Below are 21,548 nucleotides of genomic sequence, written 5' to 3' on the forward strand. Positions count from 1 at the left end.
ATTCAGACAGACACACTTTTGTGCGGATGATAAAGTGAGCAAAAAATTGAATATCTTGGATATGCTTCATTTTCCATGGAGGGAATGTAAAAAAAAATAAAGAATGATTGCCTCAATAAAACAAAAAAAACTGAAACATAATATTTTTATTTATACAAAAAAAAATGATCCTCTGCATGAGTTGCATGCGTTCTTCATGTGGAAAAACACACACACAATATATAAGCATGTGTGCAGGACATTACATTGACATTTTTATTTATGCTCATATTCCCTTTCGTTTTGAAAAATGAGATTAATTAGTGCCGATTCAATATTTGAATAGCAGGAGGCTACACAAAGCTCTTTATGATCACGTTCTCACGTTTCTGCATCAGAAAGGACTGTCTGGTCCTGCTGAAAATCAGTATGTGTGGTGGAATTGATTTAAAGAGGGGAAGAAGAAGCCAATGTGATATTTGGCCATTGCCACAGTGTATTAATGGGGGCAAAAATTATGTATTATATTTTATTTGTATAAGTGAAATACACGTACACGCACACACCCCACACACACACATACACACACACACACACACACACGCACACACTACACAAGACAAACCACGCTTAAAGTGATCCAATACCAACATGAATATAAATCAGTATTGATCTTTCCTATCGTTGTTGATCTTTGAATTGCTGTGACAGAACATGTCGCATTCATGTTATTTATACACAGTATTTAAAATTTAGGGTCATGAAAGATTTGATGTCTCTTTTTTAAGTTCTCTTTTTTACGCTTTCATTGAGCGCTGCGATTTTATCACTATCCCTAACATCTTGTCCTGCGGCAATTTCCAAACTTCCTGGATCGTTTTCATTGAAAACAGCTCCTTCTGCGCCTTTGGACGCTTACGCGTTACTCCGCAAAGATGTTTCATTTGGAGAGTTGATTCGAAGATCGTGTTAAACGTGACTATAAACTATTACTGACACTTATATGGTCGGCTTGCATTACACTGCGTTTGAGTCAACGAGCAGGTCCACGCTGTTTAACTTGTTTAGAAATTAACCATGAAAAAAAACGGCACCTATAGCTTTTTGTCAGTATTCTCGTTCTTCGTGGTTTGTGCGTTCGTGTTTATGTTTTTCTTTTTTGTGTTTTACTCAATGATGCACGCACCATAAACTCAGCAACGTTTAATTTAAATTCGGCTGGTATCATGAATTACCCATGATGCATCATTTTGTGACGCGTTGTGCAATCACATGACCAAAGAATACGGAAGTACACATCTCCAAGGTAAGTGAATCAAGTCTGGGTGTGGATTTTGATCGCGTTGTTTGGCTGGTTTTGACAGGCGAACATTTGGAGAATTTTTGGGGCGTTTTGCTTTCCTTACCTTGCTGCATTCGGTTGTTAGAGCGGCATTTAACTTTTATTTAGGGAACGTTGGCAAAAGCAGGTGAACAAAATCCTCCTAAATCTTTGATTGAGTTTGCCATCGATCAGTAAAATCCCATATTCATTCATTTAAAACACATAAAGGACACCGATGCATTGTAATAACACTTACCGCATGTTTAAGTTGTTGGGTAGTTTTTGAATGATGAAAAAAAAAAAATCAAAGACCCTAATTTATTTTTATTGTTTACGCATGTAAACAATAGAAATAGCCGTCATCTGTACTTTTTGAAGCTGTCGGACGTTTCGCCTCCTATCCAAGAGGCTTCGTCAGCGAACTAAAGTCTGACTGGTCGTATCGGCCTTCTCGCGATATAGTCACTCTCTCTCCTCTGGACATGTCCAAACCATCTCAGTCTGGCCTCTCTGACTTTCTCTCCAAAGCCTCTAATATGAGTTGTCCCTCTAATGTACTCATTCCTGATCCTATCAAATCTGGTCACCCCCAAAGAAAACCTCAACATCTTCAGCTCTGCTACCTCCAGCTCTGCTTCCTGTCTTTTCTTCAGTGGCACTGTCTCCAATCCAAACATCATGGCTGCGTATGGTTGCCCAAATTTGCCCTTTGATTGACTGGCAACCACGGTGCATCAGGGATGCCCAATTGGGGGCCGCACTCTGGGTTGCTTCTAATTTTCCAAGATTATGATGATTTTTATATTTGTTCGCCATAATCAGAATCATGTTTCAGAATCATGTTTATTGCCAAGTATGTAGAACTCACAAGGAATGTATTTCCGGTAGAAGACGCTGCACTATAATCATCATCAAAAAATTGCAAAGAGGCACTATACAGCTCTATTTGGGTACATCTGGTTTATGTTTCTGTGGTCCATAGCGAAACCCAATAGTACTGATTAAAAAAAAGTGTCCCTCTCAGTACTTTAAATTGCCTACCCTGAGATTCTCCTCATGCAGCAAGCATGTTATCGCAAATTGCAAGCTTTTGCCTCCAGCCCTAGTAGAGATATTATTAAAATATTTACAGTTAATTCTGATAAAACAGAACAAAACTCGACAAAGTCAACATGGCAAGTTTCAGTCAATTTTCTAATGTCAAGTTATCTATCAATAATTAATGTGAAAATACTAAGGTATCATCTGTTTTTATGTAGCCATCCCGTGTCTATATGGCGGCGTCCAACTCTGCAGATCTCAAGCTGCAGTTTGCGCCCTTCAGCAGCGCACTGGAGGCAGGCTTCTGGCATCAGCTCACGCAGAGGAAACTCAATGACTACAGGCTGGATGAGAGCCCCAAATGCATCAAGGGTTACTACTACAATGGTGAGATGCAAAATATCAGAGTGTATTTTATCGCTGTGAAAATCAAAATGAAATCTTTCATTAAGGTCATCCAACTAGCATGAGCACTTCAAAGATCCCCCCAAAAAACAGGCCAGCCCATCACAAAAGAGCCCCAACATGAAGCACACTTGTGAAATCTAGCTATTATTTTCTAATAACCAATTTGCCTCCACAAAAATAGCAAGCTTGTGGGAGAAATAACTCAATTAAAAACAATCCGTTTTTAATATGCTCTACAAATCTCAGCTTTTGCAAGTGTTGCAGATGAGTCTTGAATGTATCCCAATTTTTAACTGGCGTTCCCTATGTTAGATTTTTGGTCTCCATGGTCACAAAACTGAGGCTAGTAGAAAAGTAGACCATTTATTTTTTTAATGACATCATTCATTACGAGACCTAACAGGTCATTTGGATTGTCACCAGAAAGAATAATGTCTAAAAATAACCACTTATTATTTCCATTTCATCTAGGTGATCCAGTTGGTTTGCCCACGCGTTTGACCTTAGAGTTCAGCGCATTTGATGTGTAAGTCGGAAGACTTCCCTTTGGTTCCAAAAGAGCCAGATTGCAAGATTCAACCAGATAAAGAGAGGTCCAAATTGTAAATGAGCATTCTCTTTTTTACCTGCAATTTACAACACGGTGGGCTTTTCAGCTGATGGCAATGTCAGAACCTCTTTGACCAAAAAGGATCATTCAAATCCACTTAGTCATCAGTCATTTTGAAACTTCCAGCCGCACTCAGCATCACACTGACATTGCACCTTTGTGCAGTTCCATCAAAACTGTCAAAGTAATCCATAAATAAAAAGCCCGCTCAGCTGTTTGGATGACAATCTACATAATCAACTCGACCTTGACATCAGAACAGCGGTTAAAGGTTTACATACACAACCAAAAATTTCCTTTAATCACAGATCTGTTTTAAACGTAAAAGGCATATCAGAAAACCATAATGTACAGTCACTATCCTTTCTATTTCTTAACACCAGAGATGGGTCCCCCCCAGCGCATTGTTGCGAGGCTGTTGGAAAACTGTACAACACCAACACGCTGGATGCCTTCAAGGGCACTGACAAAAAGGCCTTACTGGACAGAGAGTGCAAGGAGGTGAGATCTATATTGAAATACTGCATATCACATATAAAGAATGTAAAGTGTGTGAAAAACCTTACCACCTTTTGTTTTTTTAGCTTTTGAATGCCATCCGGACTGGCGATGCGCTCACAGACCCCAGCATCCTCTGCAGGTTTATTCTGCTGACTTTCGCAGTAAGTGTCAGCAGCGTTTTGTAACATTTCATGTGCCCGTTTGGGTTAGTTGACAAATTTATTCTCAACTTCCTCCAGGATTTGAAGAAGTACCATTTCTACTACTGGTTCTGTTTCCCCGCTCTCTGCTTCCCAGAAGGGCTTAAGATTGTAAAGGAGCCTTCTGTCCTGGAGACGGTTTTCTCCGCAAAACAGGCCGGTATTATTAATCAGTGTGGTAAAATTTCTCTGTGGTGGAAAATGGTTTCTACAATCATCCACAATAATTTGGTTCTCCAGTATGTTTCATTACCGAATCTGTGCTTGTCATCACATTGTTCCCCTTTGCCATTGCTATCACCCTTCTTTGGTGACATTACAACAAAGCATTTAGCAAAACATGTTGAAAACATCAACAATATGTATCATTAAGGGCATTTTTACTATTTGATAGAGAATCAATATTTAAAAAGGCTGAACCTATTGTTTTTTAACTTTTTGAAAGCCAAGGCTGTTAAGGAAAAATAAATACAGTACCGCATTTTCCAGTGCATGAGGCGCATCGGAGTATAAGGCGCAACCCCAATGAATGATGTATTTTCAAACCTTTTCCATATATAAGGCGTACTGGACTACATAAGGTGCACCTTCAATGAATGGAAAAACGTTTTCCAAATATAATATATCCATATGTGAAATTTAGTCAAGGCCGGGGTTACGCACGACTTCTTCTTCAGGGGGGAATGGAGTCGGAAGCTGCTGACAGTAATTGCGAGAACCGTGTTAACCATTTTTTCAGGTTAGCTAGGTAATGTGGTAAAAATTGGCCTTGCAATTAAAAAACAATAACACAAATAACTCCTAAAAACAGATAAGAGAAAATATTTCTACACCCAAGTGTGTCACTGAGCTTTGGTTTAGCCCTCTGACCAAAAAAATCCAGGCAACTGAAATAGAGGATTAAGACGTTTTAATAATTAATTCAAGAATGCCTTTATCAAGATGGGTACTTATATATTATATAGCAGCAGGGTGGTTTATTAGATTTCGTCACCATATGTGAAAACAAGTTTTCGTTTAATTAAGGCCTCTAATTGTCTGTGCTTCAGATCTTGGCTTTGCAGGAGGCCTACGATGCCTTGTGTATCAAAGGTGAGACGACTGCAGTTCCCTATTTCCTAATGAAGTACACAGATGATGCCGTTCAGTTGGCCCCTTTAGCAGAGTGGAAGAGATTCTTTGCTGGCTCGCAAAAGGTTGGTGTTAACATTTTGTTTGTTTGTGATGCAACATGATCTATTATACATTCATTCATTCATCCATCATCCTGACCGCTTTATCCTCACGAGGGTCACGGGGGGTGCTGGTCCCAGCAGTCTTCGGCCACTTTGCGTTTGCCAGCAAATTGCAGGGCACACACAAATTAGCTATTATTCATGCTCAGACTCACACTTAGGGTCAATATGGAGTGTTAAATCAGCCTGCCATTTATGTTTTTCGAATGTGAGAGGAAGCCGGAAGACCCGGAGAAGACCCACGTGGGCTCTGGGAGAGCAGGCAAATTCCATACAGGGAGGCGAGAGCGGGATTAGAGCTTCACAGTCAAAATCATGGCACATTGTTTTATAATTTAAAGACTAATAATTTAATTTGCACTCCAGTTCAAAGTGAACTGTGGCGAGTCTGTGTCGCTGACTCTCATGTGCAGACAGTGGATGGTGTCATCATTATAGGCAACACTGTCTTTTTTTTCCGCCCATTTCCTCTTGTTGCACTGTTTGGAAACAATGCAAATAAAATGTCAACATTATTAACTGTCATGCAAATGTAAAAATAAATATAACATCTGTTAATATTGCCACATGAAATCCATCGAGGTTTAAGATGAACACATGTGCAAAATTGACTTTGAATAGCGACAGCAAGTTGTCGAAATTTATTCATTGCCACTTAAACTTAAATGAACTCTAAAATGCAATAATCCAAACGAAACGTAAAAGCAAAACATTCAGCTGAAAGTACTAGTCTGAAAATAATGCATGCATTTTAATAGGATCTTTTCTTCTAGGTGACGGTCGGAGTGTATGACCCATGTACTCTGTCTCAACATCCAGGATGGCCTCTGAGGAATCTACTGGTTCTCTTAGCTAGCCAACGGTAAACACTCACTCTTCTGGGCGTGTGTGTGTCATGACTTAATTTATTCCTGGCTTAAGGAACAATTTAGCATTCTTCACTGTCATACGAGTGTGATGAGGTGTTAACCATTGCATAATAAGAAGGAAATTATACCAAAATACAGCACAGTTCTTTAGGCTTTGACGATGGCTTACAAAGAGGTAATGGAAATCAAAACAGGAAGGCATTCAGTCCCATTTTAATAGATGTCAAGGGTACCCATATGTGGAGTTAATCTTGTATATCATAGGCTGTATATCACCTTATAATACAATCCTGCCCACTACTCCGGTTTTGCCGAAATGAGTATGTTTTTTTTGAATGAATTACGGTTTCCAATAAAAACAATAAGTTAAAAATCGCTAAAATAGTAAATACCCAACGTTCATTCAAAACACGTTATCGCTAAGTATCATATCTAAATTTAGAACAGGTGATCACCTCAGTGGCAGTTGTTAGCTTCCTTTAGATGTACATGTGCTACGGGTCATTCCTGGAATCGAGAGTCAGGAGTTAGCATCATTTTTATCATTGTCATGTAATGGCATCAGCCGGAAAAAAATGCAACAAAAAGTGTGAAATCTAAAAGACAACTACAATTGTTTCATGAGGAATACCCCCACGCATTTCCAGAAGTTATACTTCGGTCAAGAAAAGTGGTCAGTGAAAGCTAATCAAAGATGTCAACTTTTATGGTGCCTGTTAAAATCGTCACCAAAATATCACATTCTGAAAATAAGAGTGATACGATAATTATTTTCTTGTTGCCAAAGTCTTCATTAGAGTAACTTAAACAACAGCTGAATAAAGTGTTATTCTTGACTTCTTTATATGGTTTCATTCATTACGGCCCTTCAAGAGGAACTGTAAATCAAACTATAGTGTTTGACACCCCTGCTTTATATGCTCATTAAACTGAAGTCTCACATGATTTTGTCACACTCTTTTTGGAATGGCTATTACGGGATGCAATTTAGAAATTACCACAATGGGCCAGGAGCATAACTTTTGACATCTGATAAATTGCCCCAAAACTAATTGCAAACCTTGAAAGTATGTTTTTGCTCCCCCGTGTCACAGGTACTTTTTAGCCCAAACGAATAGCGTCTAATCTCTCCTATCTACCATGTTAATACTGTACATAGAATAATTGTAACTCTTGATTGTGCTAATAGGAGCATCACATTTGTTGCTTTGTTGTTTTCACTCAAATTTGTGTGATGTCATGTGACTACGGTTTGTTATAACCCTATTAGGGAAAGCATTACTATGTGAATGTTCTTGGATAATACCTTGATGAAAATTTGTGTATGAGGGCAACTTTCACGCTTGCATGAGGTCATATTGTCTACACATTAATTTTATATTTATTTTGTGTGTCAGGGGTGCAAAGTTGGACACGGTAGAGGTCCTGTGTTTCAGGGACAGAACCCTACAAGGAATCCGCTCCATTCAGCACAGTGTCATTTTTCACGTCCAACTACCTGAACTTCCATTAGACTCTGGTAATTATTTTTTTTTCTAATGAAAACTATAATCCTTCTTTAATTGTGGTTGTTTTCATGCACGTCTCAACTGATATGAACCCTCTGCCCTGCTTAACTTCCCGCTTCTCCCATCACATCTTTTGAATAAGGGATGAACTGCTGATGAAATGAAAATAGCCTGAAGGGAAGTGGCACATTGTGATCTATGAAGATGTTGGATGAGTTCAACTGAGGGGTTTTAGTTTACCTAAACTGCCTCTGACTGCAATATCTTAAGCAGGAAGTTAACCCTTTAAATTTCTTTATAGTAATATATTCTATGCTGCCCTATGAATCAAAATTGTCTTGTAAAGTATGCACCGCCATAACCAGTGACAAAGTTGCTTCATAAAATGTAAGTCCTACCCGCGTTTGCCATACTGCATCCCTTTTCTTTGTCACCTGCGCAAGTACAGTAAGTTTTTATTTCACTTTTGTTGATGTCCACAGCATGTCCGAAGAGTGTTGGTTGGGAGAAGAATGCCAAGGGAGCAATGGGACCCCGAATGGTCAACCTCAGTGAATGTATGGACCCTAAAAGGTAGTGTGAAAAAAATCACAAAACACCCACTTGAATACAATTCTACCAAGGTGATGGAGAATAATAATTTATCATGTTTAAAAGTGCCGTGCTTTGCTGACCAACTAAACAATGGGCCTACAGTCAAAGCGCAGATGGCCACAGTAAATCTGAGTGAAACAGACACGGCAAGGTGAACTGTCGTCTCCATCTAGATTCTAGAAGGTCCGGCCTTGCACAGAATTTAGGGCTTTAGATACTCCTTTTTCACCAAAGTTATTTACGGCTTAAACATCCTGCACAAGCGCCAGATTACAAACTTATCAGTTCTTGGAAAAGACAACCAATTAAAATGTCTTATGTTTTACTGCTTGCAGCTGTTGGTGCTCAGAACGCCCAGAGGCGTGGCATTATAATCAAGAAAACTGTGTTTTACTAATATATCACTGTAATTTGCATATACTCTCAATAAATAGCTTGGCAGAGGGGCGCACAATTCAGACGTATGTCATCTGATGACTGTGTCTCTTGCCGGCAGTGGGGACAATCTTTCTGGTTCTGAGTCTCTGTCCACGGTGTCTGTTTGTCATATCTCTGACACAAGGCTAAACAATTGTAATGTTACCTACAAGTTTATGGATACATTGCAGCTCTGCTTAACGTTTGGCTTTAGTATCATCGTACCGTCATTCCGTATAGTCCAACACGCATGAGAACAGAAAAGAGTGGGGCTTTGTAAAGTAGCTCCTCGAACTTCAATGAAGAATCTAACTGTGATATAATCGTTGACATTTTCTGATTTACAAAAGATTTGCTTGTTTGTGTAACAATGCAAAACAAATGTACGCCTATAAGTACCAGTAGTGCAAACACAACATTTTCTAATTACCAAATGTCCCTTAAAGGACAACCGACATCACTTTTTTGTTTCCTGACTGACATCAGAAAAACGTTTTATAGCATCTAAAATACCCAAAACACGCAGTATATATTTTTAGTCAAATGCAAAACACCATTAAAAATGACTTAGTCTCCAAAATCTGAAAAAAAAAAAATGAACCCCGAAGTGTGCCAGTTTCAGAAGGTCCCGCCCCCTTGTTCGATGTGTCACCCCAAGACGTCTTGCCTTGCAGGAGAATCAAAACAATGGCTTCAGATTCGGAGAATATGCTTTCTTATTACTCATCCAGTTATGAATATGATTCAAATAGTTCTGAAGAGGAAAGCACACGTTTGCAATCGATTAAAGAATTTATTCCGTGCCATTTTGAGGCAATAGAGGGGGGAAATGTAGCACCAAAAAGAGGCAGAAAATTGGCCGTTTCCACAGGCTGATTAATTCCTTACACGGAGCTTTGTCGCCCTCTTCTGCCTCTTCTTGGTGCAACACGAAGTTTTCAGACCAAACATGTACAGCAAAATACATTGACGTGATGGAAGGACTGCTACAATGTGTCCTTTTTTCGGTCAGGGGCGTTCCTTCAGTGACGTAACGTGAGGACTCGTCACCAACTCAAAAACAAGACTTCCGGAATATTCAGCGCGAGTCTTAAAACGTAAAATATAGCTATATGCGGTGGAATCTTTGTAAAATACGCTCAGTAGAAGTCATTTGAAGCCATTTTACAAATTATGGACACAACTTGTCTGGACACGTCGGTTGTCCTTTAAGGGATCGTTGTCAAGTGCTAAATTGATGTTGTTTTGCTTTTCAGGCTTGCAGAATCATCAGTAGATCTCAACCTGAAACTGATGCGATGGAGACTAGTCCCTTCACTGGACTTGGACAAGGTGGTCAACACCAAATGTCTTCTGCTGGGAGCTGGAACACTGGGTTGCAATGTGGCCAGGACTCTAATGGTGAGTGTAAATAGATGGAAGTGATTTGTAAAATTAAAAAAAATCATTTAAAAAAAGAGGTCATTTTTACTTTCCTTGTGTAGGGCTGGGGAGTAAGACACATCACCTTTGTGGACAATGCAAAGATATCCTACTCAAATCCGGTGCGGCAGCCTCTTTACGAGTTTGAAGACTGTCTCGGAGGAGGAAAGGCTAAAGCCACGGCCGCTGTCGAGCGGCTCACCAAAATCTTTCCTGGTGTGGTCAGTTCAGTTTGTGACATGTTCAATGCCTCCGCTCCTCCATCCACCTATTTTCATCATCCTGTCAGAACGCAGAGGGCTTCAACATGAGCATTCCCATGCCGGGTCACCCGGTGAATTTCTCCCACGCCACTCTGGCCCAGGCCCAGAAGGATGTGGAACAGTTGGAGAAGCTAATCGCTGAACACGATGTGGTCTTCTTACTAATGGACACAAGAGAGAGCCGCTGGCTGCCCACCGTGATTGCCGGAAGTAAGAGGAAGGTGAGTAATGGAACATTGTCATGATGAGATTGTCTCGTAGTGCTTGAAATTTACATTTCACAGCAGCAAAGTTATGAAAGGAAGATAAAAGGAAAGAAAGAAGTAGAAAAAACAACATACAGAGCTGCTGGAAAGGCACTCACGCAGCGCCATCTTGAAGTCAAAACAACAACAAAAAAATACAAGATAACAAATAATGTGACGTAATACCTAAACAATAATGTGATAAACTCCCTATTTTGCAGTTGTCTTAAAGGAAATGCCGTTACAAAAGAGATGACACATGGAAGCCAAATTGGCGTTATGATTATTACTATTATTACTTTTGTTCTGATTTAATTCTTGTGTGTTAAGTTTGTTTCCGCTGCAGTTGTGTTTAAAAGGCCTTCATCCTTGCTAATACATAAAACTCTTCCACGCAGCTTTTGTCTCAATACAATACTGTAATATCATGGAAACCCCAATTTTGAATGGAGCCGAGAGAGATTCTTTCAATCACCCATTCAAATTAAAATGTACTGTATGAATGAATGAATGAATGAATGAATGAATGAATGAACCCTTTCAGGGACATCGGTCACAGCATTGAAAAGCCTTTCACATTGATGTATTTCTGCTCATAAGTTTATGGAAACATTTGACCTCCACTCTATTAAAAAAACCTGCTTCACAAATTGTAATCTTGTCTCTTTTGGAAGCTGGTGGTCAACGCTGCTCTTGGCTTCGACACATTCGTGGTGATGCGACACGGTCTGAAGAAAGTTCGCCAAAACGCCGGTGGTGATGCCGATTCCTCCCCTTCCTGTTCGTCTGCATCATCGGCGTCATCCACGCCAGCCGGCTCATCTTCCTCTGTGCCGGCATCGTCCCTCTTTTCCAACATTCCTGGACACAAGCTGGGCTGCTACTTTTGCAACGACGTTGTGGCTCCAGGAGATGTAAGAGTCTATAGCATATAAAGTACTTTATTTGCACATTTCTTACTTCACTCATTCACTGCCATTCCTGATTTTTTTTCCAGAATTGAAAAAATGACGTAGAGCGCCATTCCCGAATATTTTAGGCTTTTGGTTTTTCTTGCGAGCGGTGCGGATACACCGCTGGCCAGACCTCTGGCAATGTTTTTTTCCATTCCACGAGGGGGCAGCATTTCCTTTTTTTGCATGTTAGCGCCTCAGCTGTTGTTGAAGCGCTATATAAACCAATATGTTTGTATTGCATTGTATTTTTGACAGTCGCCCTCATTTCAAGCCCATATAACTCCTCACCCACATAATTTAGGAATGTACTCTTTTTTTCTGATGAAAGAGAGATTCTAAGGTTTCTTACTCTGCATTGAATGTTTATTTAGGCCTAAAACTCAATATTCTGTGGGTCCTGGAATTTGAGTGAAAATGACAAAAACCGTGGCGCTGGACACGTTTGCACATCTGGCAGTGAATGAGTTTAAGTCATAAGTCATTTAATTATCACCCCAGACTTTTGCTTATTGATATTTTCTTCTGCTTTTTAAAAAATATGTTTGTCGCTTATTTTACATGCACACTGATATTCAACATCCATAATGAAATGTACTTGTCATTTCAGTCTTGAGATGTGAAATTCTGCTGCATGCTATGGAGGTTATGGTTCATTTCTACAATGCGGGAGTAATAAAGGTTATCTTAAATTGAAAAATGAGTCATCTGGCAGACAATTATAAGAAAAAAAACTAATCTAGCTCCACTCGTTGCTAAATTTTAACATGAAATATTGGATAATGAACCTCATGATGCACACTTGTCAGTTATATATGTATGTTGGGTTATTTGAATGAGCGGAAATATATTCTGGAAAATTCGAGATGTATTTATTGAATGCCGCCAAAATGGGTTTGAAAAAAAATAATTGCCACATCTAATGTCTAAAGGATTGAAATGGTCATAATAATTACCAAAGTTATCACCAAATATGAGGCAAATGTCAAATTGCTTTATAGAAAAGCAATTTTAGCCTCCCAGCCCTCAAAACATAGAATTCATTGACCTCGACAGGCAGCAGATTAAATCGAAATAAAAGCACACTGTGTTTTTGTGAAATTGCTAGGCCACAGGTAGTGCGACCTGTCGAAGATTTATTATCAGGACCATGTGTGGTCAGGACTTTATTTGAAATATCTCACAAAACATCTTCATCTTTCCTTTTTTTTCTTCTCTAATGCTTTCTTTTATGTATTTCTTCCCACTCAATATATCAACGTGAGTCATTTTAGAGAACTTTTTCATGAGGTATTCAAAGTGCCATTCAATTGGAAGACTCATTCAGCAGTCCTCCGCTCCCTGCTAAGATCAGTAATATATTTTTTTAAACAAAGGGCCCCATGCTACCGGTCAATGCAGAGTTGTATGTTATGAATGTGCTGTATTTCTTTTGGGGGGGGGGGGTGTTTATTAAATTCTTGTCATTCTGTGAATGTGTTTGTAATTTACATTGTAATTTTAACTGGCAGAGTGGCATTCAATATGAAAAGCGTACAGTGTTTATATTTTAAAATGATCACAATTTCAACATTCATCAGAAATCACAATGTCCCACGATATGTAAAATGTACTAGAAATTAATGTAAGAACATAACTTTTTAATCTTGGCAATTAACATTTCATTTCATTTTTATTTTATTTATTATTATTATTTTTTAAACAGTCAACCCGGGATCGGACTCTGGACCAGCAGTGCACCGTAAGCCGACCGGGTCTGGCCATGATTGCTGGCGCTCTGGCGGTGGAGATGATGGTGTCCATTTTGCAACACAGTGAAGGGTGAGCACGGTTGCCACAGCAACGTTATCCTGACTGAGCGGAAAGTGATTACTGCCGTGTCTTAATGGATGTGGCCTGTTCAATACCAAATTGTTAATACGGCGTGATATGAAATACCAGCTCTTTTGGAATTAGTTTATTACTATATATTATTTTAAATATCGTTTTTTGGGGGATTTCCTGATATATTGTATATTTTCAAGTGTAAAAATGTCGGGAATTTAAAGTGTTGGTATTTCCCACTATGAAGACTATCTTCCCCTTTATAAATGCCACACCCTTTGTCAGGATTGAGCTGCATATTAAAGTAAACAAGTACCGTATTTTCTGGTGTATAAGGCGCACTGGAGTATGAGGCACACCCCCAATGAATGGTGTATATTTTCAAATTTGTATATATATATATATATTTATTTATTTTTTTCAACGAATGAAAAAAGTTTTCCAAATGTTGCCTTGCAGCCATTTTCTTACCCAGGAAAAAAAAACATAATCACCACGACTGCTCCACAAAGTTGTTTTTGGACTGGTAGCCATGGTTACCCATTACGGCTGAAAACTTCAACTTGTCAAATGTGTGGGTTTTACTTTTCTGATGTATCATTTCCTGCAAGAGCTCACGACCTTTTGTTCATTAGTGCTATTTTTCTCCATCTATTTGATGGCAATTACTCATCATGTCCGCATGGCATTCACATGAAGGATGTCTGTCACCTTGTGTTCAGAGGCTACGCTGTGGCCAGCAGCAGCGATGACCGAATGAACGAACCTCCCACGTCGCTCGGGCTAGTTCCCCATCAGGTACCAAGGACTCACTTTTCTTACATGATGCACTGTCCACGACAGCCTGCTGCTTTAATATGCCTCAACTAAAGCTACATTGACTCTCAATGATGACCCCCTATGGTTCTTTGTAATCCAACCACATTCAGGAATACGTTGAAATCTCCAAAAATGAAATCTGCACTGTTAAACCTTGAGCAACCATCATGATAGTTTAGCTGTCAACATGTGTAAGGACATGACCGAAGAATTGGAGATGTAATTTTAGTTATACTTTTTTGGTTTCAGAAAAAAATAAAACCAAATAGAACTTCTCATTTGAAGATGAGTCATTAGCCTGGAAAGGAAGATATACTTACATTCACATTTAGTATCTGCATTGCAACTGATTCCACTGATTGTATAAATGCAGGACAACAAAATTATCGTCAGAATACAGCTTTTATCTGCTAATACTATTTCACTTTTTTTCACTTTTAATTTATGCTGCGGACCTGATAGAACCTCTTTAGCGGCCAGCTCTGCCCCGTTGGCCACATTTTTGACACATCTGGTTTAATTTTAACCTTTCTTACAAAGTACATTTTTTTATTTGTTCCTATCAGATGAACATGATGTGAGAAGTTGGTGTGTATGATTGAGAAATGTATTTTGGCCAAAGTTAACCAGTTGCCATAGAAATACCAGCAGTTCATCCAGCCAAGTGTTTCATTGTACTGTTTGTCCTGTTCCTGTGCATGGATGCAAGTCTTTTATAATCGGGTGTTTTAAGGGCACACTTCTGTCATCTGATGAGACTTCATATTTTATTTATTTTTGTATTTATTTTTGTCCGACACCAACTGGCAAATATGCACAAAACAATTTCAGAGATTGTATTATAATTATTCATGAGATATCCATTGGAAATGAAACATTTTTGAAAAGATAATTGTGTATCTAGATAGCAAGCTGTGCTCTTTTGCAACTATTTCAGGTGTTAACTCTCACACATGACATTTGCATCGTCATCATCATCTTGATCACTGTGTTCATCACACTGACAAGTTCTGCCATTTGCTCGACACATCTGCTGCTTAGGGTTGCTCAGCGTGGATGGAAGATGGCATGAAAATGTGCAGCTGTGTGTGTTTTATTTGAAAGGTGATGATTAGGATGATTTTATGTGGTGAAAATGTACACCTTTTTTTCTTCTTGGAATAAAAAAATGAGAGACTATGCCACTACAACGTAAAAAATTTGCTCCGGTTTTGTAATATTGCAGTTCCCACTTGTGGCCGAATGAGGAAATTACAAGTCATGATTTGTGAACGAACTATTTTTTTTTACATGATTAAAGGAGTCTCCTCAAATCATGATTTGACATTATGAATTTGCGAGATAAAGTCATTGCTTCGTTCTCAATTGTGAATTTTCTTTTGGCGGCACCACTTTTATTTTGTTAATGTTATATATATATTAATATAAATATATTTGGAATTTATTCTCAGGAGGCAAAGTTCTATTTTGCGTTTGTTCCCAGACTTAGTTTTTGGTAAAAAGCAACAACTTTGCGCATTTATTTATTGTAATAAATAATCTTTATTTTTATCAAAATGTACTTGACTGGTCAAAGCAGTGTTTCATCTCAAATGGTTTTTTTTCTCGTAACTTTATTTTAGTATTGATGGTTAATTCTCAAAAGTGCCTATTTCCGCTTTTTCTCTCATAAATGGACTTCTTTATAAAACTTGAATTGAATATTATTCTTGTATCCGTGATTTTTCTGAATCGGACTGAAAATTAATAAATAATAGAAATAAAAAATTATACATCTATTTTTTTATTTTTTTAACATACATTATTCTTAGCAGGGACACATTTCATTTCAATATTCTCAACGGCTTGCCTCTTGTTAAAAAATATTTTTTCTTACAAATTACTCGTGAAATGTTTTAACATTTTGACTTTATTTTGAGAATGTTTCTTTTTCTTATTTTTACTGAATAAGATTCTTTTATGTCCGGCTTTCCAGTCAACTGCTATTCATCTCCCTGCCACCACGGGGCGCCATGAGCATGTGTTTTAACCTTGGGACAGACACACATTAAATTAAAATCTACTCCAGAGGCCTTCAAGTGGCAGATTTATGGCTTGGCTAAATATATCAGTGACATTTTAACAGGCGTTCCGTGGATAAAAATGTAATATGTTATGATATGTTTACAATGTCAGTAGGTTGTTTAGCTTTTAATGCCTTTCTCTCCTCAGATTCGCGGCTTCCTCTCCAGATTCGACAACGTCTTGCCTGCCAGCCTGGCCTTCGACAAGTGCACCGCCTGCTCACCTGTTGTAAGTAGCACCACACCCCTTTTGCCCCTAAATACATTTCAAACTGAATGTGGCGAACGACATCAGCGTGGTCGCCACTGTTGGTAGTGTTGTTTTTAAATTGTACCATGAGGATGTGACCCAAAATGCAGAAATGGGGGAGGGTGATTGCTGTTTTCTTTATGCGTGTGTGTGGAGAGGCTGCTGCAAAATCAGGAGAGCGTATGTTGAAATGTTGCTCCAGGAGGAATAAGGAATGCCAAGAAAAGCTGGAAAATCAATCAGGCAGCATTTGCTCACTTGTGTCACTAGCAAATGTAAAAGCTTTTGTGTGTGTATGTGTGTTTGTTTGTGTTTGAGCAATAGTCCTCCATTTGCTCTTTCACAAAAAAAAAGCATTGCGCTATGTTGCATCACACACCGAATATGACGCAAACAATGATGGAGTTGATGATTGAAGGTCGAACTGATTGAAACCATAACTCTTAGCTTCAAACCCTAATTTGAAAAACCGTAACTGAAACCCTATCACTGGCTACAAACCTGAAATTAAAACACCAAGCCTGGCTACCAACTCAGTACCAAACTCAACCTGTTTTGTAAATCTAGCCTTATTTTAAAAGTAGCTCTGCTATTTGAAACCCCAACCGCAACTTGTAACCTATATTGAAACCCTAATCCTGTTTTTAAATCCTAACTCTAGTTGTTTCCTTTCAAAACCTAATTAGAACCCCCAACTTTGTTTTGAAACAAATGTTTTCGAAAACCTATGCCTGTCTTGAAACCCTAAAAAATCAGATATTTGCCTTATCACTCTGATATAAACGTTATCCAATTAGTTTTCCAGATTTGTACTTTTGAACACACATGGCCATGTCTGTAATCAGTCCACACATCATGGGATAAAAACATAAGGCGGCTATAGGCGTTTATGGTTTCAAAACGTCTTATGGTGAACCGCGTTGAACTGTACACCGCTTGTAGAAAACGCGGCTTGAGTGTTCAAAGACGGAGACAGTGGGAGGAAGTGAAAGGCTCGCCAAAGTCTTTCTTTTATCCCCCAATCTCAATGCGGTCTTTGTGTCCATAAAAAGGTCATAAAGCCACACATCTATCACTTTCATGTGAAGACCCCAATCATGGGAAGGGGGTAGCGGGATAAGCGTTTCTCCACCTTCGTTGCTAAGTGTCTTGTTTCTGTGACTGATGCGATTATTAGCACAGTACAAGCTAGTGTAGTCATGAACATGACACAGAGAGAAAAATGCTGTGTTTTCATTTACTTTAAATCCCACCCAAACATTTCCCCACCCCGTTTTGCCCTGTATTCTACTCTTTCTGTCTTCTATCTAGACAAATTCACATCTCAAATATGCAGTTTTACATTTTCAACTCTTTCCAGCTCCTTCCACTACCCCTTCCCCCTTCCGTTTGTGTGTCCAATCACCAACCTCTTCACACTAATGTGTAAGTGTGTGTCAGTGTCAGTCAGCTGTGTGCTGCCAGGTCACTATGGAAACAAAACAATTCTGCCCCTGTCTGGACTGAAGCAGTTCCTTTAGAGTTGGGGCTTTTTTTCACTCTGCGTGCATGCTTGTATGCGTGCTTCATTGGGACTGCATGCCAAGAAAACTAACTAAAACTACGCGACTGACATTTGTCTAAAATGGTGCCAGATGCCCCTTAGTATTAGCTACTGATGCTAACACCACCAAATAGATTAGATTAGCCTTTTTTAGTCTCACAGTGGAGAAATTTACATTTCACAGTAGCAAATATAAAATCTAAAAGGAAGATAAAAGGAAAGGAAAAAGTAGAAAAACAAATAATATGATACCTATGTTATTAGAATTTGTAGGGATTTTCCATGATTTCATTCATATTTGTCCCACGGTGCTACTCCCTATGTAATTCATTTTTTATTGGTTACATAAAGTACTATCTTGAGCACAGATATTCTAAGTATCCAGTGCCATACAGTGAGTGTATGGATGACTTAAACCTCCACTGGCTGTTGATAGGCTGAAAGTATTCCAACATTTCAGAATATGTCTTAAAATGGAATAAAGAAAGCAGTGCTAACAAAGCTAAGAGCCATTGCTACAATGACTAGAAAATGTCTCCAAACTTGGAATGTGTAGTTGAATTTCTATTCTACAGGAAGACTTGAACGTGGACCGCTATTTGAGGTTAAAACACACTTGATTTGCATGTTCTAATTCAAACTTCAGCTCTAGATGCTGCAGTCTTGTACTTGACAGTCTCCACTTGCGACAGCTTAGCATGTGATCTAATGTTAGCAATAAAACAGATCATACATTTAATTTGCTTTAATAAAATAAAAGTAATTTTGTTTATTTTTGACCAATAAACTCAACACCCTGTATTTACAGCGTCTTGCACAACCTTGTTATTTAAGTCCGTTCACTTCCTGTGTTCTTCTGAAATGCGCTCATGCCTATAAGTGGTTACTTAATAAGACTGAGCATGGTTTGTATGCGTATGTGTGTTTTAAAATGTGCCGTGGAGACCACAGATATATTAACACAGGGAGAGTCAAAGCCACTGAGTCACTGGGAGCTGTTTACTTGTCGCCTACTAAAAAAAAAAAAAAAAAAAAAAAAAATCAGACCAGTGCACTGAACGTAAAGTGTGACGTTACACTTGAAAGGGGAAACGTATTCTGGGTAAACAAAATTTCGGGGTTTAGCTTCCTTTATCATTTAATAGACAGAATATGTCAGGTCAGCAAGAAGACTTCCCATTTTATGAAGTCGACAATTAAAATAGCAACGCTGCAAAGTGCAGCTACCATATAAAGGGACTGATCTGTGGCTAATCCTTATTTGACACCGGCCGCCTCAACTCTCTTAAAAGTGTCCACTTGCCGTCATCATTAAAAGTATTAAAATCACATTCTTTTCTGTTCCATACTCAATGTCAACATCAATGAAATAAAATTTTTCATCTACACACGTTGGTATCCTTTTGTGAATGGAAAACCATCAGCGGTTTCAACAATAACTTGAATTTGCAAATGTAGTTCCAAATATTGTGTGAAATGAACCAAGGAAAATTTTAACATTTCTTTAGAATTGTGGTTCATCAGAAATATTAAAAACCCCTCTCTAAACAGCTGGCCTGGGTAAAAATAATGGTGGGTCATGAACACATTGAAAATAATTTGACCGTGTTCATTTTGGGTCTGTCCTCTAATTAGCGTCATAAGTGTGTTCAAACTTGTAATCGGTCAATGAAAAGTGGCAAGTAGCTCACTGTGCTTTTTGGGAACTGGGCGTGTACCAATCAAACATGAACCAGAGGAAGCAAAGGGGAGAGTTTTCTCTGGGGATTATAACGGAAATTATAGACTACCATGTCAAAGGTAAAGGCTAGAAAACCATCTTCATTCAAGTAGTTTCAATGTTTAGTTGACTACATTTTGTCCACTTGTGTATAAAGTAAAACTAAATTGTACTGCAAATTTTACTTTTAATTATTTTACTGTCATTTTAATTTTAATTCATTTTAAAGTTGATGAGAGATACAACTAATTGAGTCCGAAGATTCGTCAAAAATTTAAAGTTCTTCCATTGATATTTACATTGTGTGTTTCTCTTTTGTTAAGGTCCTGGATCATTATGAAAAGGAAGGCTTCCACTTCCTGTCCAAAGTGTTTAACTCTTCACACTCCTTCCTGGAGGACCTGACAGGATTGACATTGTTACACCAGGAGACCCAAGCGGCAGAGGTAAAACACAGTTTCAGACACGTTGCAAAGTACCTTCTGCATGACCATCGATTAATTCCCCATTGAGATCAATTGTATATGGAGTTAAAGGACAACCGACATCACTTTTTTGTTTCCTAACTGATATCGGAAAAAACGTTTTATAGCATCTAAAATACCCAAAACACGCAGTATGATATTTTTAGTCAAATGCAAAACACCAATAAAAACGACTTAAAGTGTCTAAAAAGTACTTCAATTCGAAACCGGAAGTGGCCAGTTTCAGAAGGTCCCGCTCCCTTGTTCGTGGTGTCACCCCAAGACGTCTTGCCTTGCTGGAGAATCAAAACAATAGCTTCAGATTCAGAGAATATGCTTTATTGTTACTCATCCAGTTATTAATATGATTCAAATAGTTCTGAAGAGGAAAGCATACATGTTTGCAATCGATTAAATCATTTATTCCGTGCCATTTCGAGGTATCTGGCGGCGGGAAATGTAGCACCAAAAAGAGGCAGAAAATGGTGACAAAGCTCCGTGTAAGGAATTAATCAGCTACAATGTGTCCTTTTTCGGTCAGGGGCGTTCCTTCAGTGACGTAGGGTGAGGACTTGTCACCAACTCAAAAACAAGACTTCCCGCACGAGTCTTAAAACGTAAAATATAGCTATATGCGGTGGAATCTTTGTAAAATACGCTCAGTAGAAGTCATTTGAAGCCATTTTACAAATTATGGACACAACTTCTCCGGAGACGTCGGTTGTCCTTTAACAGAAGAGACCAGGATCACTGCTATTCTCTTTGTCTTCCTTTGTGCCCTGAAAAAGGGTTAAATATTATATAATAATATTAATTATGAGCAGTATTTATAGTGTTCAGAAACAAAGAAGGAAAAAAAAATTATCTAGCAAGCTAGCTAGTGAGCTAGCTAACTATATTTATATTTAAAACAACCCAATTATGTTAACATTTTCACTCTTATTGATGTGCTAACAATTGGCCTAGATAATTATGCTTTTACAATAATATTACATAAGTTTGCTGGATATACCGTATTTTCCGGTCTATAAGGCGCATTCCAAAAGCCTTGATTTTCATTAAAAGATGGCCTTATACGCCGGTTTGCCTTATATGTGACGTAATAGCCATTACTGTTCACCCTTATTATGATGGTGTGCCTTATATTTGGAAAACATTTATATATTCATATATTATATTTGGAAAACGTTTTTCATTCATTGAAGGTGCGCCTTATAGTCCAATGTGCCTTATATATGGAAAAGGTTTTAAAATACACCATTCTTTGGGGGTGGGACTACTACTCCGGTGCACCTT

The 21,548-nt window shown here is 38.5% G+C and overlaps 1 protein-coding gene across 2 annotated transcripts in view; it reads left to right on the forward strand.

Annotated features, from left to right (window-relative positions):
- Window positions 1-886: 886 nt before the first annotated feature.
- The window catches only part of atg7 (ATG7 autophagy related 7 homolog (S. cerevisiae)), a 48,167-nt gene continuing 27,505 nt past the window's right edge, over window positions 887-21,548 (forward strand). The window contains exons 1-18 of one of the 2 annotated variants that reach the window (XM_089009392.1): window positions 887-1,285; window positions 2,563-2,731; window positions 3,224-3,278; window positions 3,746-3,863; window positions 3,947-4,024; window positions 4,103-4,219; window positions 5,113-5,259; window positions 6,072-6,160; window positions 7,565-7,686; window positions 8,158-8,248; window positions 9,943-10,087; window positions 10,171-10,329; window positions 10,398-10,592; window positions 11,291-11,530; window positions 13,275-13,390; window positions 14,116-14,191; window positions 16,424-16,504; window positions 20,112-20,234. In XM_089009392.1, coding sequence (XP_088865518.1) covers window positions 2,578-2,731; window positions 3,224-3,278; window positions 3,746-3,863; window positions 3,947-4,024; window positions 4,103-4,219; window positions 5,113-5,259; window positions 6,072-6,160; window positions 7,565-7,686; window positions 8,158-8,248; window positions 9,943-10,087; window positions 10,171-10,329; window positions 10,398-10,592; window positions 11,291-11,530; window positions 13,275-13,390; window positions 14,116-14,191; window positions 16,424-16,504; window positions 20,112-20,234 — 2,106 coding nt within the window. In that variant the 5' untranslated portion in view covers window positions 887-1,285; window positions 2,563-2,577. The other variant, XM_089009393.1, reaches the window with a different exon arrangement.

The sequence above is a fragment of the Hippocampus bargibanti genome, linkage group LG12 (genome assembly GCF_051943395.1).
Source record: "Hippocampus bargibanti isolate YZ-2025 linkage group LG12, ASM5194339v1, whole genome shotgun sequence".
In the NCBI taxonomy this organism is placed as follows: Eukaryota; Metazoa; Chordata; class Actinopteri; order Syngnathiformes; family Syngnathidae; genus Hippocampus; species Hippocampus bargibanti.